A 24,892-nucleotide genomic window follows, 5' to 3' on the forward strand; every position below is an offset into this window, starting at 1 on the left:
ATACGAAAAAAGTGCGTTCATAAACGGTTTCCCGGGTAAAAATGCTTTTGTCCAGAATTGCTGGGTATACGCATGTCTCCCCCTTCTTCTCCATTTGCTTCTTTGCCTCCCTTTTTAACTCGCTGCATCCCTTCCCTTAGGGCATGGTTCAGGTGTCCATTAGAAAGAGACAGTTGCAGTGCCTTTCTTTTCCGCTAACCTTCTCCAACCTCTCTTTTTGTCACCGCGAAAAAGCGGCCACGCAGTGTGACGAAAAATTTGGGGTCCTTTTTCAATTAGGTCATCAGCATACAGGAGCATACACGAACCCTTAGAGTCTCTTTCTTTTTTTTTTTTGCATCACAAGGAAGTCAGCTTGTGTGGAATGTCAGAATCGGAAGTGTATCCGGTGAAACTGCGCTCATACAGTCCAGGTAAGTGCTTTGAGTTCCTTGGTACGTTTTGAAAATAATAGAAGACAAAAGCATATTCTCTCGCAGGGTGCCGCTGTCATCGCGTTTAGAGCTTTAAAATTTCACCAGCGCTGCGACTGCGAAAGTTTATTTGAAAATAAACTTTCAGTTGTTAGTAGCGCTTGTCCTTGTCTTCCTTCTCTGTTTCTTGTTCCTAGTCGCAGCGCTGGTGAAATTTTAAAGATGTACCAACTAGCTCAAACCACCATTTTGCTCGCGTTTAGAGCACATCAAAACACTTGCTCCATTTCGTGTCATTCAATAGCCCGAAGCACACTTTCGCCAGACGACGTCTGGACAGACTGGGATATATCTCCATGCCTTGTTTATCTGTCCATATTTCGCGCCGGAATACTTCCCCACACACTTCGAACAAATGCTCTCTCTTTTTTTTTTTTTTGCTGCCTTCTGCGAAGAGCGCTTCTAGTTTTCGTTGATGCGGTTGTTTCTCAGAACGATGTCACGAATGTACAAGTTAGGTTCGATTGAACACCTCAAGCACAACCTGCGCAACTCGCTCAAGCCTACAAACTCCTGGAATATGGAGTTAAATTCTACAGAGACGGTGTCATCCTACTAAAACTACTCTAACGCAACGTTAGAGCGTGTCAACCTCTTGGCACTCCTTTACACCACTGTAGCAGAGAGGTTGAAACTATCATTCGTCGAGCAAAGGCATTCACGCTTCTCGAAGAACTCCTCTTTACGATACTTTTGTCGGGGCTCCAACCCAAACAATGCAGAGGCGATCACTACGCAGAATACCCTGACAACAAACACTATATGGCAGATTGTCCTGGCGATCACAAAATGAACAAGGGAGGGGAAAACCTCAGGTTGCTTGAGCCAACGTTTCGACAAGAGGACTTGTCTTCGTCTTGGACTTGTCTTCGTCCTGGAGTCACTCTTAACGTCCAAACGTCCTGCCAGACATTTCTCAGCCGAATTAGCTGCTGGGATAACAGTGGCCACGCACCTGCCTAACCTGAAGGTTTGGTTAGGATTGTTAAGCATATGATTAACGGGCTGGAGGACGTTGGCACAGTAAGACACTAGACTCTGTTACTCAGAATGCTTTCTCTACGCAAGGACATTTACTTCTTAAAGCCTAGGACGCTTAAACAAAGCTCGTAAGGGAGATTATTTACTTCTTAAAGCCTAGGACGTTTAAACAAAGCTCGTAAGGGTGACTTATGTTAGAGACCCTCGTATCTCTCACAAGAGAAAGTCTTGCTTGAGAGGGCCGCTGAGATCGTGATGACTGGACAGGGCCGCCGCTGGAACACCAAAGAGTCATCACGCCTCGCCTCCGGTACGTTAGTCGATACTGCTGTATTTTATCCTTAACAACCAAATTCCCCAGCAAACGGCCTTGAGCCTCCTTTTCTAAATAAACAGCTCATTCATTCATTCATTCATTCATTCATTCATTCATTCATTCATTCATTCATTCATTCATTCATTCATTCATTCATTCATTCATTCATTCATTCATTCATTCATTCAATCAGAATTACTTAGACAGCGTTTCTGATGAATTTTTACATTTGAGGTCGTTTCCGCCTTCCATAAGCATTTAGTATCAGTGTGATTTCTAAGCGCTTTTTTTTTTTTGCCTATGATTGCCCTCTTGCGGCTTCTGTTGTTGAAATATGCAAGTATGTCAATGACACTGACAACATTTTTGGCCTCTGACCCACCAATGTCAAACTCTTCCACTGGTTTTACTCTCGGCGCCCTCAACACCTCCTTGATAATGAATGAAAAAAAAAAGATGACACAGTTAAGCACCCCCAGCGTCTTAACAATGCGATTTCTCAACTTCTGACGAGTGGAGCACGAATTTCCCCACCTTTATTCCTCGAACGTGTGAATTGGTGATTTCATCTACTTTTCTCCCATCTACAGCACGTCTGCCGGGGCGCGTCTGGGCCCGCAATTCCAGAAGCTCCGTATACAGAGCGGCGCCCGAGTCCAGGCGGATTTGAGAAGGAAGATACTTACGCTCCATGCTGGTAGCGGTACGGACGCATCCGCCTGCATGCCAACTGCGCCGCCTCTACTGTGGCCGACGCAGCAGCGACGAGGAGGAGGAGGAGGGGGGGGGGGGGATGCATCGAGAAAGCGGAGCCTCCGAGCGGTCAGCAGTCGTCACGCCCCACTTGCGAGCTGGGTTGGTGCCGTGCTGCCGATGCGCCTGCCGTCCACAGGCGAGAGACGAACGAAACGCGCCAGATTTTCGCGCAACGCGGGGGCCCCGGCAGACGCGGGACCTCCGGTCAGCGCGGGCAACGGTTTCCTCCATGGTTCACCCTCTCCAGCCGCCCCAACTCAGCACACATCCCCCGAGCTTCAACGCCGACGCAGGCGCCCTCGCGGGGGCAGTATGCGCAATCTACGTGTCAGGAAAGCAGCGCGGAAGGTCGAAGTGATACGCAACCCCCTGTCACGAGTTATCACTCACTGAATTTGTTACGTGTCGTAGATCAATTAAATGAACTTTCACGCTCCTAAAAGGAAACGTAATTTACTGATCGCATACTATGTTTTCACTGTACCGAGGTGGGAGGTACCGTCTAAGGTTTTTGTTTACCTTAGGGCCGCGTGCTGTATCTTTCCGCCACGCTCTTACCACGTACAAGAAACCGAACAAAATTTGATTTGAATTTGAAAGGTGGATTGTGTGGGCCTTCGTAGCAGAGTCCGTTGTTAATTTCAAACGGACACCTACTCGAACAGAGCCACAGATCATAAAATGTGGTCGAATAAATACGTGAAAGAGTGCTTGCGGTGTGGGGGCTACGCCGCGACGTACAACGTCACCAGGGGCTTTGATAAAATCCCGTTACTACCCAAGATAACTAGCCCCTAGTCTATAGCAGTGGGAGGTCCTCCTGACTGACTCTAACCCGATCACACAGCTTATGCTGGTGTCGAGGGCCAAGGCGGCGGCGGAGGCCAACGGGATCCCGGAGCAAAGAAGACCGACTACTGAACCTCTAAATCCCTCTCCCCTTCCCCCAATGCCGTAACTCTTCTGTTCCGAAATAAATGTTTTTTCTACTACTTCTTCAATCACCTTGTTTTTTTTATCGGTTAGCGAGATTTCGATACTACAGCACTTCTGAATTTTATGTTTTCACCAGAATGCTGCCTACGAACCAGCAATCGAACCAGCGGCTTTGTGAACAGCAGCAAGATGCCACAATTGCCCGATCACCGCGGTGAGCTGACCATTGGAAGGGGACGAAATAAGAACATTTTTTATGCGATGATTATCGCATCCATGATGTTTATTTGCAGAATACCATGAGGCACATGGATTCTCCCACTTACGTCTAAATGCAAGTTGCAACTAGTAGCTCACATAGGTAGACCTGCAAATACAAAGGAGCTTGAATTCGGGCTCTTCTGAGCGTCCGCAATTCATTTCACCCAATGGCATCCTTTTTTGCTGCACACAGCAGCGAACGACCACTTTCATGCCTTGAGATAGCGGCTTGTCCATTTCGCTTTTCTTTTATCAATTGATTTGTGGACAGTGAGAAATGTGTGTCAGCTGCGTGTACAGATCCGCGATAGTGCTCACCTTTGTAGCCAGTTGTTTCTGGTTCCACTTCTTGCTCCGCTTTTGCAAACGATCTTTCCGAGATAGAACGACATTTACGATCCACTTTCGATGTCTTAGAATCGGACGTTACGAGTGCGACAGTAAAAAGCGGCCGCGGAAACTCCCAGCTCTAGATGCCCACAGGCGATGCTGTCGGAGATAGCACTGCGTCTCGATACAACAGTGCTGTGGTGTGGAAAGCCAGCACTTCACTCGCCGAGTTTGCAAAGGTATTTGCTCGTAAAACGGGACAGCGAGTGGGAGGAGCTCCGGCTGTCCGGCCGATAGGTGTAGTGTTAGTAATGGTTTGGTTTGGTTTGTGGGGTTTAACGTCCCAAAGCGACTCAGGCTATGAGAGACGCCGTAGTGAAGGGCTGCGAAAATTTCTACCACCTGGGGTTCTTTAACGTGCGCTGACATCGCGCAGTACACGGGCCTCTAGAATTTCGCCTCCATCGAAATTCGACCGCCGCGGCCGGGATCGAACCCGCGTCTTTGGGTCCAAGCAGTGTGAGAGAGTCAGCTCCTCTCAGCTGGACAAGAGTGTCAGCTTGTGAGAACTGTCCCTGGGTTGTCTGCCTCTACAAACTCACGAACCGTTCCCACCAGCTTGCCCTATATTGTTATATAGCCTGAAACGAAATACGCGACACGGGAGCCAGCCTGACGCTGCGGCAAATGCACTCTAAATAGAAAGGAATAAAAAGGGAGTAAAACTTCTTCTAGTGCACTCCCTTATTTATTTATTTATTTATTTATTTATTTATTTATTTATTTATTTATTTATTTATTTATTTATTTATTTATTTATTTATTTATTTATTTATTTATTGTACCCTCAGGGCCCGAAGGCATTACAGAGGGGAGTGGGAATACATAAAATTTTCAGTCTAAACAGCAACAAGAGAAAACAAAAATAAACCAGGAATACATGACAAATTGAAAACAAAGGAAGGCAATAAGATTAGAATGCAGTAGGGATATATTAAAACAGTGTGTAGACAGTGAAAGGCAATTTTTATACAGTAATAAACGACACATACTCAGAAAGAAACATTAAGGACTTGACGAAATGCATTGTTATCAGAAATACCTGCGATGTCGTGGGGAAGGTGATTCCAGCTGGCACAAGTTCGAGGTATGAATGAGTCATGAAAACATTTGGTGTGACAAGATGGGATTCCAACTTTATGACGGTGATCGACGCGTGCTGATATGTAACATGGTCTTGACAGTAACTTAGGGTTGAGAAAGCTGTTGTGGTAAATTTTATGAAAAAGACACAATGAGGCTATTGATCTGCGGTGGGAAAGAAGTGGTAGGGACAAACTTGATTTCATGGCGGTTACACTGCTTGTTCGGTGATAATTAGAAAGAATGAAACGGCATGCGCGGTTCTGCACAGCTTCCAAATCTGAAACAAGTGAATCGATGCCAGGGCTCCAGACAGATGCAGCATATTCTAACTTGGACCGTACCAATGTTTTATAAAGTAATAATTTTATTGAACTAGATGAACGTGAGAAATTTCTGCGAAGGTACCCAAGCATGCGATCAGCGTTATTTATTATGTATTCAACGTGAGTTTTCCAAGACAGGTTACAAGAAACGTAAACACCCAGATATTTATAACATGACACGGTTTCGAGAGACACGTTGTTAATGTGATAAGAGGAAGGGGCATTAGAGAGACGAGAAATGCGTACATGTTTACACTTATTAATGTTTAGTTGCATGCTCCAAATAAAACACCAGTCAAGAATCTTGTTAATATCGGATTGAAGACAACAGACATCATTATCATCTTTAATTTCGCGGTAAATAACACAATCATCGGCAAAAAGATTAATTGAAGAAGAAATGTTAGCCGGTAAGTCATTTATATAGATGAGAAAAAGGAGGGGCCCAAGAACTGACCCCTGAGGCACTCCGGAACGGACAGGCAAAGAATGCGAGTTTATATTGTTCGCTGTTACGAATTGTGAACGGTTAGAAAGAAAGCATTGTAGCCATGCAAGGACATTAGGGTCTATGTTAAGATTGCTTAATTTAAGAAAGAGAAGCTCATGCGAAACAGTGTCAAACGCTTTCGAGAAGTCCAAAAATATGCAGTCTGCCTGAGACCCGTGGTCAAGGATGCAATGAAGGTCATGTGTGAAACATATTAGCTGAGTTTCGCATGAAAAAGACTTACGAAAACCATGCTGGGCAATGCTGAAAAAGGAGTTAGATTCTAAAAAAGAGATGAGATGAGAATATATGACGTGTTCCATGATCTTGCACGGAATACTAGTGAGCGATATAGGTCTAAAGTTATCAGGAGAATGTTTATTTCCGGACTTATGCAGTGTAATCACCTTCCCAATTTTCCAATCATTGGGAATACAACCTGTTACAAGAGACTGTTCAAACAATTTAGTAAGAATTATGGAACAATGGAACTTTGTATTAATTAAAAACTTCGAATTAATGTTGTCAACACCGCAGGAAGAGGAAACCTTAAGATTTTCTATGATGCACTGGATGCCTGACGCGTCGAATACAACTGGATCCATAGGAAGAGCATCAAAAACAGGGCACACGCGATGAACAAGAGAAACATTGCTAGAAAATGCCGCAGCAAATGTATTGTTTAGAACAGAAGAACATTCGTATGGAGGAAAGGCAACACCATCAGAAGAAGTAAGTAGAATTGTGGAAGCGTCTTTCTTGTTAACTACATTCCAAAATTGTTTAGGATTACTGACCAGCATAGCAGGCAGGGTGTGGTTAAAAAATGTGTCCTTTGCGTTTTTTAGCGCACCTTTGTACTCTGCAGCTGCGGAAAAGTAGGCCTCCCATCGTTGTTTAGAATTCAACAACTTCTCAGAGCGGAACAAGCGCTTCTTTTTATTGCAGAGTCTTTTTAAAACATTATTAAACCAGGGTGATTCCCGATCGCACTTCAGAGATCTTAATGGTACAAAAGTGTTAATGAGATGTTCAACGATATCCTTGAACAAATCCCAGTTAGTGTAAACAGAACGCTGTGAAAAACCTGGTAAGTAATCGTCCAAAAAACGAGCTAGTTCGCAGTTAATAGCGTTAAAGTCAGCCCGTTTATAATCTCTAATTTGTTTAGTCTGACTAACTCGGATAGATACAGGAATTTGTACATCAAAATGGAGCAAAGAATGATCACTGAGACCAGGTAGGTAAAAAATCGAAGGGATAAGATCAGGCACGTTAGTTAGAACAAGATCTAAAACATTCGATGAGGATAAAGTAGTTCGAGTAGGTTTAGAGACTAACTGCGAAAGATTGAAATCCATACAAGTTGACAAAAACTTTTTACACTCCGTAGAAAAAGAGCTGAGATAAGGTGATGTATTAGTCCACACGATACTAGGGTAGTTAAAGTCGCCAGCTAAGACAATAGGTGTACTCGGAAATCGTACAGTGATCATGTTAAGGGAATCATGCAGTTCATCAACGAATGTTGGGCTCGAGGACGGGGGACGGTAACATATACCCAAAATCATTCTCTTAAAACGTACACTAAGTTATGTAGAAAACCAGCGAAAAAGACGCATTCACAAGGAGGAGAAGTACACAGGACAACGCTGGAAACACAACTGAAAATTCTTTACTTCGCCAACATCAGAACAGGGCGCACATGCGCGAGAGCACCACAAATGCTATCAAAACAGCAAAACACAAAACTGATTAAGCGAGCGAAGAAACATGTGGCAACCTATGTCCCATTCATGAAAGTGTACTCTTTTGCCGTGAACCTGACAGAGCTGTCGCTGACGCATTCAGTACCTAACTGCTTGATTTTAAAAGCTTCTAAGATTTCTCGTTCTATCTGTGTTTTGCCGCGGCCGATGATTTTGACATTATGGAACAGAGGGGTGCAGTCTTTGCAGTGGTTGCAGTGTCTTGGAAGATTTGCTGTGTTGCCTGGCTGCAGCGAAGTGCGGTGCTGCCTCATACGGTCGTTGACGCATTGACCCGTTTGACCTATGTAGGCCTTACCACAGGACAGTGGGAGCGAGTAAACAACATCGGTTGTGCATTTGGTGAACATGCTCTGGTGTTTAACATTACATTTCTTTTTTGTGCTGATTTTTGAGATACGTGAACAAAGTGACGACAGTTTGGTGGGCGCAGAAAAGACTACCTTAACACCGTATTTCTTGGCTACCTTCTTAACGTTATGTGAGACTTTATGCAGGTATGGCATTACAGCAGGTCTGGATTCCTCACTAGGCGTTTCATCTCTTTTGTATTGTGACTTAAATTTACTGGTCAAGGTCTCAGCAATAGAAACGAGGACGTCCTCAGGGTAGCCCGCTGACCTCAAGCGGTCAAGTTGCGCTAAGAAACTCTTTTGCATACTGTGTGCACAAGACCTGCGCAGAGCATTACCGAGGCAAAGGTTGGCAATGCCTCTCTTCACAAGTTTGGAATGTGAGGAGGAGTAGGGCAGCAGGCTTTTCTTGGTCCGTGGAGAGTAGCTCCAGCAAACATGGCTTTCATCAGAGAAGGTGAGAGTCAAATCTAAAAACCTAATTGAGTCATCAAGGGGCACTTCATGAGTAAAACTCGTCAGGACAGGTATCGGTAAAGAAGGTCAAAATGTCATTTGCGGCCGCTTCGACACTGTCACGGGAAGTTAGTTTCAAGAAAATTAAGAAATCGTCTACATACCTAAAAACTTTCACTACTCGATCGTCAATAAGCGTATCATGCAACAAACTGTCAAAATGAGATAAAAATATGTGGCACAAAATAGGAGCTACACACGAGCCAATGGGAACGCCCTGCTTCTCTGATGAAAGCCATGTTTGCTGGAGCTACTCTCCACGGACCAAGAAAAGCCTGCTGCCCTACTCCTCCTCACATTCCAAACTTGTGAAGAGAGGCATTGCCAACCTTTGCCTCGGTAATGCTCTGCGCAGGTCTTGTGCACACAGTATGCAAAAGAGTTTCTTAGCGCAACTTGACCGCTTGAGGTCAGCGGGCTACCCTGAGGACGTCCTCGTTTCTATTGCTGAGACCTTGACCAGTAAATTTAAGTCACAATACAAAAGAGATGAAACGCCTAGTGAGGAATCCAGACCTGCTGTAATGCCATACCTGCATAAAGTCTCACATAACGTTAAGAAGGTAGCCAAGAAATACGGTGTTAAGGTAGTCTTTTCTGCGCCCACCAAACTGTCGTCACTTTGTTCACGTATCTCAAAAATCAGCACAAAAAAGAAATGTAATGTTAAACACCAGAGCATGTTCACCAAATGCACAACCGATGTTGTTTACTCGCTCCCACTGTCCTGTGGTAAGGCCTACATAGGTCAAACGGGTCAATGCGTCAACGACCGTATGAGGCAGCACCGCACTTCGCTGCAGCCAGGCAACACAGCAAATCTTCCAAGACACTGCAACCACTGCAAAGACTGCACCCCTCTGTTCCATAATGTCAAAATCATCGGCCGCGGCAAAACACAGATAGAACGAGAAATCTTAGAAGCTTTTAAAATCAAGCAGTTAGGTACTGAATGCGTCAGCGACAGCTCTGTCAGGTTCACGGCAAAAGAGTACACTTTCATGAATGGGACATAGGTTGCCACATGTTTCTTCGCTCGCTTAATCAGTTTTGTGTTTTGCTGTTTTGATAGCATTTGTGGTGCTCTCGCGCATGTGCGCCCTGTTCTGATGTTGGCGAAGTAAAGAATTTTCAGTTGTGTTTCCAGCGTTGTCCTGTGTACTTCTCCTCCTTGTGAATGCGTCTTTTTCGCTGGTTTTCTACATACCATGCACCAACTGGCCCAACAAGCTACGCTTCTTCAGTACACTAAGTTCCACCCAAACCAGTTCCAGGCTAGTTGGAATATTAATAGGCGTTGCTACAAAGTTATCCGCGACAGCTATTAAAACACCTCCTCCAGATCTCTCACTTCTGTCAGATCTAAACACGTTATAGCGTTTTTTACAGTCAAAAAGTTCAAAGTTCGCTATCTTGGAAGAAAGCCATGTTTCGGTTAGTAAGACGACATCAGCATCACACGAATCAATGATAGGATTAAGTTCATCCCGCTTGGGTAGTAAGCTTCGTATGTTGGAAAAAAGAAAAGAAAGCGAGTTGCCAGTATCGGACACCGGCCCACTGCCCCTCGCGCAGCCCTACGGCGCGTAGGGCGAGCCAGAGGTACCGTGATTTGACTGCTGATTGTGGACTGGCGAAGGAGACAATCGATCAGTCTGCTCAGCATGTGACGAAGCAGCGCTACCGTGACTCGAGTTACTATCAAGAAAAGTTGCTGATGCCCGAAGATTAGCCTCCATGAAAACGCAGTCGCGAGCAGGGTTATAACTGTAGCATTTATTCTTAATGTACAGTTTGTTGTACCTAAGCTTGTAAAACGAGTCCTGACCCTTAGCGAACTGAAGCAGCTTTTTCCTGGCCTGACGCGTTTCTAACGAGTAATCTTCACTTACGGTGATACCTTCATCTTTAAGTTTGGCTGACTGGGATAGAATTTGTTGCTTTGTTTTAAAGGAGCAGAACTTCACGATGACCGGGCGACATTTATTATCCGTAAATGTACCAATCCTATGAGTACGTTCAAACGCATCCTTCGTAAGCGCCGGACTGAAGCAGTTAGATATAACGCTCAAAAGCTTGTCTTCCGTTCCTTCCCATGTTTCCGTTGGACTGTCACGTAAGCCAAAAAACAATAAATTGTCTCTTCGCTGCCTGTCTTCAAGCTGTGACTGACTAAGCCGCAATTTGGCATTCTCGCTAATCAGGTTATCAGCGAGTTCGCGCAGGGTCAGCAGCTCTTGTTGAGCCTCGTCAGAAGCAGACGCTTGAAGTTCAACTGCCGACAGCCTCGCATCGATATCGGAGATATTCTTTTTCATAGATTCCTGATTTTCTTTTATTTCAGATATGGAAGCAATTAATCGTGACTGTTCGGTTTCCATTCTAGCAGTGCGTGAGTTAACGCTCTGTAATAAAGTTAACACGTCATTAAGCTTTTCCTGTACAGTCATCCGTTTCACTGTTCTTAGAACGCGTACCAGGGCCAGGGTTAAGTTCGACATCACCCGACTGCAGAACCAGCTGAGCACACACATCAAATGACTGCACAAGCAAACCTAATAGCACTTGTGGGCGTGGGAACAGCACAAGACAAACATTGCTAGATTTCTTTGCAAACATAGGAACGTCATTACTAACCTGCATGAACAAACGCATGTGCACTAGAGAACAGAGCTTACTCTTTTTTTTACTCCCATAGAAGCGTATTCGTGTTTAGAGTATAGTTGGTGTTCTTGCGACCTCAATGAATACATTTCCGTGTTCTAAATTTTAAGGTGCGAGCTTACGTGTGCGCTCTTAGCTACACTCTAAGCAGAAAGGAGTAAAAAGAAAGTAAACTGTCTTCTAGCGAACACCCTTTTATAAAAGGGTGTGCGCTAAAGGACAGTTTACTTCCTTTTCACTCCCACGTAGGCGTATTAGTGTTTAGAGTGTAGTAACTCGGTTATTTAAGCCGAGATGTAAAATAGCCGAGTGCCTTATACATAGACCCATACAAAGGAAGCATATTACAAGAACTTAGGCCTTTGGGTGCGAGCACATCATGCGTACCGCTCGTGTCTGATGCGCATCAGCGTTAGTTTATGTAACGGCCAGATAGATTACCGCAGCCGCGTGATGAATGTACACGGATGATTGTAAATATTAGATAAGCGCCAGAACAGAAGGAGGCTAACGCTGGAAGTAACCTGAGCGGCAACAGGTTTGCAATGGAGCGCCTGCAGAAGCGTGACTGCTTGCCAAACATCAATTCGGAAGACAAAGCTCCCTTTGTCTCCCGCAAATTTTCTCTTACGAAACCACGCTATCTCGCCCGCAACGGCACACTGCCCTATTGGTGGAGGGATCCAGCGCTTCGCGTTATCTGATGTACGCTGAGTGACGATGTGAGCGCCTTCCGTTTGACGCGCTTCTTCCGTAGCTTTGTGCCCTTCTTGCGAAATAATGGTTCAACACACTCCGAGCTATGCGCTTCAGGTAGTCGGGAACGAAGTGAAGCCCTTAGTCTTGGCCGGTGTGAACACCCGAGATACCGAACGAGGGGTCAAATTTTCAAACTCTCGATCAAGGAAGAGACGCTGCTAAAACAGAAGAGGAAAATAGAGGGAGAGGGACGAACACGGCGCTTTCTGCGCCCTCTTCCCAGCCCTTCCTCTGGCGTTATAATGCAAACACAGGACTTTCCTCGGTCGAAGGCATTGTTGTAGCTCCGGTGTGCCTCTCTCCCGCCGGTCGACGAGCGAAGTTATGCGCCTGCCTTCTTCGTTCTTGGCTCGTGTATAGCCATGGAAGCCCGCCATGCAAAACCTATTGTACTTCGTGGCGCGTTGTTGTTCCTCGCTTGGATTTCCTAGGCGCCTTCTTCCCGATACGTGCTATGAGGGGTTGCGGTGGATCTTGCAGTGTACAGATACCGATACACGGACAAAGTCTCACGCAAACGGAACACAAGAGATGCGTGAGAATAACTTTGCTCCAAGATGCGAAGCTGCATATCGGTACATTTGCGTCGTAAAAATAAACGTACAGCCTTCTTCACAAATATACAGGCCGACCTCTTTGCTGATGGGCAACAATGTGGAAAGGCGGTGATGACGATGGATCATTTAACCCTCGAGAGAATCGAAGCGTAGACGGTGTAGAATAAGCCTAACTAAACGGTCCGGAAACAAGTCTATAGTAGCCTGTACGAATGTTTGGCAACGTCGGTACATGCTTGGCGCATTAATCAAGAAGGCGCATTAATCAAGAGCATCCATTCATGCGCAGCCATGCGGCTGGAAGCTACACAGTTTGGTGAAGCTTTCGCTGGTGTAGAAAAACACGCTGAGCGCATTTTATTGAGTATTTGCTCCCTTCAAGGAAATTTGCTGCTTGTTGTTGATTCCCCAAGATACGTCGGGCTAGGATTTAAGCACACCGTTGGCACGTAGCGTGTGTGCGGCAGCGACATCCCTCCAAAGCTACCGAAATGGTGAGAAATTTTCTCACTGACCATCTCACAATCTGAGCAGAACAGCAAACGACTATTAAAGTTGGTAACGCAAGCATTTTTGATGGACACTGCACCTCAACAGCAAGCATTCATTTTTTTTTTTTTTTAGAGCCTGAAGCTTATCATCGCCAGGTTCCGCGCCGGTGAGATTACTGTTGCGAGGTACGGGCTGTGGACTCAGTGAAGGCTAGGGAATGGGTCTTTATTAAAAGAATTTGACCCAAAAGAAAAGAGGGCCCCAGGCCCTTGGAAGGTACAGGCTGGCTCCCCGAGCAGCTGCTCTCTTCCACTGCTCGGGGAGCCAGCCTGTACCTTCCAAGGGTCTGGGGCCCTCTTTTCTTTTGGATCAAAATCTTTTATTAAAGACCCATTTCCCAGCCTTCACCGAGTCCACAGCCCGTACCTCGCAACATTACGTATAACGGTGATGGCATCAGCGAAACGCGTTGCCGATGAGCGAATGTCGCGTAGAAGGGCAGCGAGCTGGGTTCAACGTGGTCTACTTGAGCGTGATGCAAAGCAGTGTAGTCGTGTGCGCCTCAGCTTATTCGTGCTTGTGAGGGGCCCGTTTATCTTAGTACAGGGAAATGAAAAAATGGCCTCGGGTCGACGCTTCCGCGGAACCGATTTCACAGCCAATGGTTGCATTTGTAATAAGAGAGTAATTACTCACTGACATCCACCCGAGCGCAGCCACACGGCTACAGAGGAAAGCTATACAGCTTTCTCAGAAACTTCGCAGTTGAAGAAAAATTCGTCCTGGTCCGGGGTTCGAACCCGGGACCACCGCTTCATCGGAGCAGTCGCTCTGCAAATTACACATCTGCTCCGCGTTCGGGGATTCCTGTATACATTTTATCAACATGGTTGCATTTCAGGTGAACAATTAAAACCTACATAGTTTTCAAGCAGACTTGCGAATGTGTTCTCAGCTATGTAAAAGTAGCTCCTAGAAGCTCTCGCAAATTGAGAATTTTGAAACTAAACTTCTATAGACCTGTATTAGCAGCTGTTTAAGGCTCGAGGAAGAATAGGCCTTTAACAGAAGCAGTTGCTGCTATTGCTGGTGGCAATGTTAAGGGCAGTATATCCGTGACATCACCAGCTCCAATTGTTCACTTATTCTTGCCGCAGAGTTCCTCAGTTCACACCTTCCTGGGGAGCTGTGCAAATGCTGTTCAAATGCTGTGCAGGCCACACGCAGACACCTTATAACGCACTCGGGCTCACACCCGCACTACTGCGGCACCTCTATCTTCCTTTCTTCTTTCTCTCCTTCCTTTATCCCTTCCCTTACGGCGCAGTTCGGGTGCCCACGAGATACGTGAGACAGTGATTGTGCCATTCCATTTCCTCAAAAACCAATTTCCAATTTCAGTTTTTCACGGTTTCGAATCCGGCCGCAGTGGCCGTATTTAGAAGAATAAATGCAAATAAATATAATAAGTGTAATGAGATTTAGGTGCTCGTTACGACACGCGCGCGCGCGCGCGCACGCACGCACGCACGCACACACGCACGCACGCGCACACACACACACACACACACACACACACACACACACACACACACACACGCGCGCGCGCACACACACACACACACACACACACACGCGCGCACACACACACACACCACGGGGTCTAAACTAACCGGGAGAACTCCAGTGTATCGCAGGCCTCATAGCCCACGATGGTGTCGTGACCCGTAAAGATCCGTCGAGCAACACTAATCAAGTTCGAGCTACCTTTCCGTGTAGCGCATCAAGGCCCGGCGCCACTGCCAACTATACCGGCTCCCCATTCCTCGCTCGCCAGGAGTGAGCTGTGAGCAGACGACGGCGCAGCGAAGGGCCAGACCGTTGCTGCCGTTCGAAGCGTGGAAGTCGGGCCATAAAGGGTGCTGCTCCGCGCCGAGCAGTCGGCGTCACGGTCCAGTGGCTCCAACGTGTTTTAATGAGAAGACGCGCGACCGGAGCGACGCATTCGGCGCGCCCGAAGGCGTCGTTTGCTTTCGTGCTGCGATGGGGCTCCGATCGTACGGGACTGGCTGCGGCACTGGGGCCTAGTTAAGCGTAACGGCTTCAGGCAGGGCGTCTCGGTGACGTTTCAATGAGGCAACAGTGAGCAAGCAACGAGGAAAAGTAAAAAACCATGCGGGAGCAGGGACTTTCTTTCTTTTTGGAGAGTGAGCAAACCAACCAAGAGTCGAGACAAGGTACAAAGTCACGCAACCCAGATATAAGCAAGTCAACCTAGCCACTGTACTCGAGAAGAAACTCAACAGACTTGCCGTGGACTCCGGTAGAGTTTAAACAGAGGTTTTACTGAGGAGCATGAAGATATGAAGTCAATAAAAACTCCTCACTTACCTCTCCAATGGGCGGGTGCATATGCTTCGTATTTATTTATCGCCTTTCGGGCATCTGCTTAATCTCTAAACATTGATTTTTTCGAATCATTTTATACCATCGAGGAATTTTACTTAGAAGCCCTTACAGGCTACTCGTGACCTTCCTGCCCAAATAATCTTACCCCAAGCGCTTTCCTTCGCTTCCTTCTCCCAACCGCGAGTGAAACCCAAGGCTTCTTCTTTCGCAAGCGGGCTACACCTATCTTTGCTGCTGATGTTGTGTGAGTAAAGCGACTATTGTTACCATAATATTTATCAACCTTAATTCTGGGCAGTGTCGGTAATTTTGTACCTTGGTTTCTTTCGCGTTGATAACGTCACTGGATTTCAAAAACTGAAACATTGGGTTCTCTTTGTGCAGAAACTTTTGATTGTATTGTCTCAGAAGAACGCTACCTAATTGCGTTTTGCTTTATTAGAATACGTCAGGATTCTGTCTTGTGTTCTGTGTCGTATCCAGCACTGATTCATAGAATTTCGCCTAGAGCCCTTCCAGACTACTCGCGAAATGAAAATGAACTGAAAGAGACCGCTATAGATAATGCACGGGCGGCTACACAGCGCGCATCGAAAGGATTAAAGAGACCGAGATTAAAACGACTGTGATGGCGGATATGTAGATAAGCACTGTACAATCAGGAAAGATGTGGGAGGGGGTCCTTAGGTGCACGTCTGGGCTCCGCCACCGTGACGCGAGCGTATGCGTGAGTGCGGGCAGTCTGTCCGTCGGCTGCGTGGCGCGACACTGTAGGCTATCATTAGGCACACTCGGATGACTCTGCCCCCCCCCCCCCCCCCCCCCCCTTCACTTCCCCGCATCTCACGAAACCCATCGCCCCCGCCACGCCGCTAGCATCCAACAAGGTGTATGCGTGCACAGGGATGGGCGCGCGCGTTCACCTTGAAACACTTTGCGCTTTCTTGTCTCGTTCGTCTTTGCCTGTACTTCTATTTCTTTCATCAGGATTGTTTTCGCGTGTTCGCCGTCGCTTGCGCCTGCGAACAGAGGGGTTGAGTGCAAAGGCTTTCTACCGTTCGTCGAAGGAATCTTTGTATCCTTGAGGTTCGCTCTAGAAAAAAAAGAAGAAAAGCTAAACTGATGGCTTGCGTAACAGCAGACCATGCGCTCATTTCGGTTTGCCTCTTGCCAAGGAAGACAGAAGCACTGATAAAGACGTGCTCTGGAATTGAAGATATTCTGCACCGAAGTGTCTCGGAATGCAGCACATGCAAGTTTGTGAATTCTGGAGCAGCTTATTGGCGGGGGGGAGTTCCTCACAGATTTGTTTTGCCTCGTATACGGATATGTCTCCGTACGGCATCTTTGCTGTATGCGGGTTGTTATCTAACGTGCGTGAATCTCATCGCCGATGACCTTGTGTCATGCGTTGGAATGGAAAGTCACGGCTTGGTTCTTTTCCGGATTAAAATTCCAAGAAAGGAAACGAAACCAAAAAATAGAGAAAAAAAAGAGGGGAAGGGGAACTGTGACGTTGGGTGAGGCGGTACGACTCCGAGCTTCCATCTCATGGGCATAGTAGGCGTGAAGAACAACAGACATCGGTAGTCAAAAATGCTCCCGAAATCTGGACTGCTGTCGCAGAGAGAAGTAGAGAGGAGCGCAGACTCAGTAGTACTTAAGTTTTCGGAGCGCTACCGGCCGCCAAGCTATTGGAGTGCACAATATGTTTGCACGTGACAAACTAGTTGCGACCTACGGCAAACGCCTTTCAGCGACAGCGTGTATGCTCTGCTTGTTTTGATCTTCGAAGCGCCACTGCGTAACAGCGTATCTAACCTATATGCACGAGATAGGAAATCTGCTGGGAAAAACGTGGTCGTGGGTGGCGCAATAGAAGAATGAATGTAGATCGTCACGAGCGACATTTTGTCAAACAGTGGACTCAAATCCACTGATGATGATCACAATGATGATGATGAGAGCAACTACGGCGATGGTAACTAGTGTTGTCTTACGATACCGATTGCGAAATTCCCTATAGAAACCGTGTGTAAAAATCTGGCGCTCTGACTGGCGCGAAATTCTGAGGATAGTAGACGGCCGCGCCAATTGCGGTGTTCAGACGAACTGTTTAACGCTACTCAAAATTACGAATATAGTGCAGGACTCAAAACTCAAAGCCGTCAGCGATAATTCACTGCCTAGCTCATAATGGACGCCACCACCTGCTAACATCTGAGAAGTTGACACGGGAATAGTATAGTTATGGAGCTAACTTAGGCAACTAGTATAACCCAAGAGCGCTGACGGCAAGGGCGAAAATGATGACGACAACGACGCTGATGACGACTACGTGATGATGATGACGACGACGACGACGATGATGATGATGATAAGGACGGTGCTAGTGACGGTGACGTCAATTATAGTATTGACGATGATGACAATGACGACAACGATAAAGTGGCTTTCACACCAAAACTCAAAGGCGTACGCGATAGTTCGCTATCCGGCTCATAGAGGGCGCCACCACCTGCTAACCTAATAGTGGTGTTTTTATGTGTGTGTCTATCCAGCCTGGGCACCTTTGGTAGGCGCCCGCCCGTTACAAAGGGAAGGCTACATCATCATCATCATCATCATCATCTGCGAAATTGGCACGAGAATAGTCGGGTTACGGGGCTGACGAGCACTGACGGTAACGACGAAAATGATGACAATGACAGTGATGACGATATGGATGGTGATGATAATAACGACGATGGTAGAGACGATGACGCGAATTATAGTAGTGATGATGATGACAATGACGACGGCGATGAAGTGACTTTCGCATTGAGAAAGATTCATCAAATTGATTTGACTAACAGATATTCAACCGGTAACCTTCATGTCGCTTCAGACTAAGGCTGCAGCACGTCACGACTGTTGGCCCGTTCGGAGGACAGGTGCACTTGGTACCAGAAGCCGCACGCGAGAGGTAACTGCCTGCACTCGCTCCGTCGCCGCTCCAAGTGTGTTTTCCGAAGGCGCGGCGGTGCGCAACCACGCATCTGCGGCCATGCTCGAGCGCCGGCGTTCGAAGCGAGATTGGGGAGAAGTTAAGGAGACGGAACGAGAAAGAAATCGAAGGCATTAATCTCCCTCCAAGGTAGCCCAGTTTCGAGCCGCTGGCGCGGCTTTCACCGGCAAAGGCAACAGCACGGAGGGGTGTGTTCCATACGCGAGGGGCGGACGCCAATCCGTGTATAGTAACTCCCCGCTTCGCTTTTAGTCGCCAAAGCTGCGTGTTCGCCAGGTTGTGCCGCGTAGGTCGGCGAGAGCGTTTATCATCGGCGTCTCGATGATTGAGTCGACGGCCTAAGTAACGGTGTCTCTATTTTTTCTTACTTTGTTGTTTCGTTTTTCTGCCCATACACTCAGACGACTGTAATGAAGGCTTCGGCCGGCCTAAATGCGTTTGATCAATCGTTCTCTGGACGGCCTACGCTTGGAGTTGAAAAGAGAATGTGGTAGAGCAACTCGCTGATGAAAGATGATGAAAATAAGCGCCATGCCAGTTTCCACAATCTTCATAACTGAGACGGTCTCGGAGAAACATGTAAGTCGCTTCGTTATCGACTCCATTCATCCATAAAAATACTTTAGCTCCGTTACAGTTAGTGGCGCACGGCTATAGGCCAGTGATTCGGAATGAAGCTTACTGCTCAATCACTACAGCTCCTTTCTTGAGATTGAGGTTTAGAATGCTAATGATCCGTTTTGCCAGATCCAACTGTCGATCCAGTTTCTAGCTGTATAAACACTTAAAACAAGCCCGAATTTGCTATCGCGATCGCTTCTTCCTCGACAAACCGATGTTCGACTACGTCGTGTTTGTCTCTCCCTCTACCTGTGACATAATTAACCGTCAAATTCGGATACAGTCACTCCGCTCTGTGTCACACAAAATGGGACATTAACCGGACAGCGCTGTGATATAAAAGGGCCTGTGTGTGAGGCGAACCGTGTGACACTCTCGTGTAGCCGTGCACCGCCGCACTGCTGGTTCCTCCTCCTCCTCCTCCTCCTCCTCCTCCGACTTTTATCGGGCAATGCGAACAGGCTTGCAGCGCAAATGCGTCCCCGAGGTTACACGGAAGACGTAAGTGGAGTGGAACCTTTCCGATATGTCGCCGGCGTAGACGCGCGGTGTTTTCCGGTGCTCGAAAGAGAAAATTGAACGGACACGCTCCCCGAGTCGACAGAAGGCTTTGAAACGACCGTCCGTTCTGTGCAGTGGACTGTAAAGACATCCTCGGTGCGCTTCCGAACAATAGACGGAAGATCAAAGCGCGAACCTTAACGTACTTTTTTTTCGCTGATGTGTAAATGTAGACAGAACTACTCGCAGTCGTTTGTAAAAAGTACAACGGTGCCATGGTCTCTTCTCTGTTTGTGCCGGACTTTAATAAAACATTTATTACTTTTTAACACGGCTGTGTTGCCGTCTATTTTGATGATTACGCCCTCCCTCTCGCAATGGCCCCGGCTCTAGTCTTGGGACAAAGGTGACGAAGGGAGACCTAATTTACATTTTGTGCTGGTCACGTCGCTTCCTTTGTTAAGTGTTAATTTCCGTGCCCATTTATTTGTACGATCTTTACTGAAGGTTTTTATCATACATAAGTAGTGTTTAAACCTTATTTTATACTCCACAAATGAAATATCACTAACGATAGGTTCTTTTTCCGTAACTGCTTAGCAAGCTTCACTACAACGCTGAGTGCCCAGCTAATGGCGGAGCAGGCGTTTAGAAACCAGGAAACGCAGGCGCAGTTTCGTGCTTTATGTAATAGATGCCTATGGCGTTGAGCACTTCTTCGTCTTCGTCTGACCGACGGCTTGCAAAGGCGCCATTAGTTAGAGAATGTAAAGCCTTTGTCAAAGCTATAGAGGCAAAATGATTTGCTTCTCCTCTAGGCTGTGTGCCCTGTTATTCGTCCAACAGGGTTGCAGACCACTTCAATGTGAGAGGAACTCTCGTCATCACCCCTCTCAAATTTCGGACCTCCATGGATGCCACAGGAGTCCCACCATACGGTTTAGAAACCAGCTCATTGGTTTTTGTACGTTTAATATAGCTCTACAACGCGGTTACGGGGGACGAGATCGCGCACATCAAGGCGGGTTGAAGATGAGACTTCACCGTAGTGTAACCTGCTAATGGGAAAGAAGCCGACAGCCAAAGAAACCAAGAAAATCATAAAGGAATGTCATATTTATTTTTGTATGCTTGTGAACATGTTGATTAGAGTGCAAAAATAGTTGCGCAAGCAGTTCACACAGCAGATGATTTTACAAGAGTTAGAAGAAAAATCAACCAACCGCTGGTACGCGGAAGGTTGGATCCCATCCGTGGTCCACGGTTTCCTTTTCCCATTCTTTCCGTAAAACTATTTGCTGTGCAAAATAATCGCGCAATTAATTTCCCATCCCAACCAATGCCTTCAGAAATCAAGAAAATTAAAGACGCACCGCCTAGCTGTCTTTGACTTCAATGACTGCGAGCCTCTTTCGCATACACATTCTGACGAGCTCCTAATATAGAAACCTTTGTCTGCTCTATTCGCAGCAGCATATGGCCTTTTTGTTCGTCTCATCGTTCGCCTCCGAGCACATTTCAAACCAAGAAGATGACCACGCACATTTCAGTGGAAAGAGGAGGCTGCGAAGAGTGGGCGCTGGTCGGTCAATGTTCCTACCATGGCCTCCGAGGTCACCCGCCCGCTCGTTTCTCGAGCGCTCGGGTGATCTCGGAGGCCATGGTTCCTATCCACGTGCGGGGAAGTGTACTGACCCGAGTTCCGGGCAGGACTCGGTGAGAAGGACGACGCAGTCGAGGCAACCCTTGGCGGCCGCGTAGTGCAGGGCCAGGGCCCCCGTCCGGGACTGCAGGGCGGCCACAGTGGGCGCCATGGCGCCACCCTGCTGGTGGCCACCACCCGCCGCCAGCAGCAACCAGCGGAGCACCCGCCAACGACCGTGCCTGCGGGAGAGAGGAGGAGATCGCTGTTTTAAGAGCACTCCCAGGTCCACAGATGGCGCTGCGGAAACTGAGCACTCCTTTGTGTTCAGTCATCACCATCAACGCTTTCGTAATCACAGTCACGATTTAATAACTTGTAAAGCATCAAGGTGGGGCATTACATAAGGGGGCGCATAAACAACAGTTGTTTACTGGGGTCATTTTTCATAAAAAACAATGCTCCGATAAGTGAACAAAACTAGCACTGAAAATATATAAAAAAGTTCATTTTCGAATAGCGCAAAGAACAACCACAGAGCAAAGGAGATGAACACACGCTTGTGTTTTGTGTGCTTGTGTGTCCTTTGCTCTGTGGTTGTTCTTTGCGCAGTTCGAAAATGAGCTTCGATCACACACTAGCCTGCCATAAAACGCTTCTACAATATGAAAAGTGCCAGACTTAACTAGGAACCACTGAGAAGGAGCAGACGGGGCATATAAACGGCCACTAAGAGCTGCAAATCATCTGTGAGCAAATTATTGAATTATCCTGGGTCGTGTTCATTTGCTATTAGCCGTGTTAGCTGATTCCATTGGTACACGGAGGAGAAAAGAAGGCTTTAGTGAAGGTGTTAGTAGTAGTTAGTAGTGCCATGTAAGCGTTAAACACGCTGCGAAAAAAAAGCGTTCTTTTCTAGCTGTGATTAATGAATGAACGAGGGGACAGCATCTTTGCCAGCAGATGAGGAATAAGGCTTTGCACGAGTCGGTGTACCTCCGGGTACCCCCTCCGGTGAGAACACATCTTCCTACTAAGCTCTAAGCTGAAAGGAGTAAAAAGGGAGCAAGCCCTCCTCTAGAGCACTCCCGTTTATAGGAGTGCTTACTCTCTCTTTACTCCCATATAGGCGTACTCGTGTTCAGAGTGTACTACCCTCCATCCACCACTAATCTGTACCTATCAGAAGCCGATGCAGCCGCGGAACGAAAAAGCGATGGCAAAATCAAAATCAAATACGCTATGAAAAGGCGATCATTGTAAAACCGACAATATGCACCCAATACAGCCAATGCAGATTTGTTGCATCACATCGTATGACCGCCTGTGGGTTTTCTTTCTTCATTTTTTTTCCCCCAAGTGTTCCGTTCTCCTCTAATTTTTCTGGGCGCTCATATGGCAATGAGCAGTACTTCAGAAATCGAAGAAAAATGCGGTACCTGCATGTTAGATGTTGCCATCTTATTACCTGTATAATGTTCGTTATTTTCAAATGAGGAGACGGAAAGAAAATAAGAGGAAATGGAAAAGCAGACAGGTTAAAGAGCAGGACGAGTTCCGGTTGGCTCCGTTTCCCAGGACGAAAGGTATAAAAAGAATCAGGAATGCTTTGGTTTGGTTTTCCTAGGTTTAACGTCCCAAAGCGACTCAGGCTATGAGGGACGCCGTAGTGAAGGGCTCCGGAAATTTCGACCACCTGGGGTTCTTAACGTGCACTGACATCGCGCAGTAGACAGGCCTCTAGAATTTCGCCTCTATCGAAATTCGACCGCCGCGGCCGGGATCGAACACGCGTCTTTCGGGTGAGCAGCCGAGCACCATATATAGCCACTGAGCAGAAATGTAAGGGAAGGGGTGAAGAAGGAAGAACGCAATATGCGCTCGAGAGGAACGCGCAGGGGAATTGTGAGAACCTATCGCTCAACTCGGTCGGCCTCATGATGCGGAGGAGCAGCTGTAAAGAAGTCTTCATTCAGAGCTGATACTCATAGGGTTCATCGCTCCAGTGTCTTGTGCATGCCGTGAGCGGAAGGCAGAACCGTACGAGCTTCCGGGCGGATATGAGAAATGCTGTCGCCACCAAGCGTGCCTTCAGATATGCATACACTATAGACGTATGACGCCTGGATGTGCTTTCCAGGACAAATGAAAATGTTAATGGGGCAGTGCCAGCACAAGCAGACCGAAATATTTACTGATGAATAATGAACACAAAGATATTTTATTAATCACTTTTGAAGAATCACTTCCGTCATCGTTTCAACGTCATAATTAACTCCGCAGGTATTTGATCTCAAAAAACAAAAAAAAAAACCTTCTGATTGTGATGCTGTTCGCGTTCAAAGTGCATGGTTTGCGTTCATTTGTCCCCTCTAATATGCGAACTTCGTGGTATGTGCGTATGTGCAGATGAGTGTCAATTTATGCATACACATATATATTAAACAGTGCGCAGTGCAAATCCAGGGACGATGGCCACGTCGATCGCAATCCTTGAGGGCCTACCAGGCACTATTCCGTTCCCTGAGGGCGTCGCGCATGCGCTACAGGTTACGTCAATGCCGGACGACCATCCTTAGTTGACGTCATTCATAGTTACTTCACACCCTGTTTTATTTTTTTCTTTCCCATTCCTTCTTTCCCTTTGCTCATTGAAGGGTAAACAACAAGAGCGTCGTCCTGGTTGACCTCTCCGCCTTCCCTTTCCCTCTCTTTCTCTGGAGAATGCAAGCTTTACTTCATATGCGCGTAATGAAAACAGCGAATATTATATGCTTATATACAGGGTGTTTCGCCTAAGTCTTTGCACAATTTTTAAAAATAGTCTTTTTGAGTTAGACGAGGGCTTTTTAGGCATAGCATTTTCAGCGGTTTAGTACATCAGAATGCAGCTAAGACGTTCTGACTAACGGGATGGTTAACTAATATTGACTAGTTAACTTTTTAAACATTACTGTTAGGCTCCTTAATAATGGAGAAGCGTGTAGTCCACCGTAAGTAATATCCATATCAGATTTTAGAATTTCGAAAACATACCCTCGGCGCTGTGGCCCACAAACGCTGGCTATTCCGGCGAATTACGTGCACTGGGAAGGTTGCTTTGCCTACAAGCTTCTCGAAAGCGCATGTATTTTTGCGCGATGTAGCTAAAATTTGTTGGGCCACAGCGCCGAGGGTAACCGTGGTTTCGAAGTTATAAAAATTGATATGGATATTACTTAGAGTGGGCTATACGCCCCTCAGTAATTGGTGGTTTATGGGGTTTAACGCCCCAAAGCAACTCGGGCTATGAGAGACACCGTAGTGAAAAGCTCCGGAAAATTCGACCACCTGGCGTTCTTTAACGTGCACTGATATCGCACAGTACACGGGCCTCTAGAATTAATAGTAATAGTAATAGAGTAATAGTAAAAAGTAATAGCAATAGAGTAATAGTAAAAATAAGCTCTTCATCATTAATTAACCAGCCTGCTAGTTAGCACGTCTTAGATCTATTCTGATGTACTACACCGCTGACAATGTTATGCCGAAAAAAGTGCTCTTCTAACTCAAAAAGGCCATTTTTTAGAAATTGTGGAAAATCTTAGGTG

The 24,892-nt window shown here is 46.6% G+C and overlaps 2 protein-coding genes across 2 annotated transcripts in view; one reads left to right on the forward strand and one right to left on the reverse strand.

Moving 5' to 3' along the window:
• The window catches only part of LOC149364493 (uncharacterized), a 164,214-nt gene extending 142,725 nt beyond the window's left edge, over positions 1 to 21,489 (reverse strand). The window contains exon 1 of the mRNA XM_089574451.1: positions 21,356 to 21,489. Within this exon, the coding sequence (XP_089430577.1) occupies positions 21,356 to 21,474 (119 nt within the window). The 5' untranslated portion in view covers positions 21,475 to 21,489. The remainder of the gene's footprint in view (positions 1 to 21,355) is intronic.
• LOC149364494 (lactosylceramide 4-alpha-galactosyltransferase-like) overlaps positions 1 to 24,892 on the forward strand; it is a 166,930-nt gene that overhangs the window by 115,796 nt on the left and 26,242 nt on the right. The gene's annotated exons all lie outside the window — the stretch shown is intronic.

The sequence above is a fragment of the Amblyomma mixtum genome, chromosome 2 (assembly GCF_055824585.1).
Source record: "Amblyomma mixtum isolate Tamu chromosome 2, ASM5582458v1, whole genome shotgun sequence".
Taxonomy (NCBI): Eukaryota; Metazoa; Arthropoda; class Arachnida; order Ixodida; family Ixodidae; genus Amblyomma; species Amblyomma mixtum.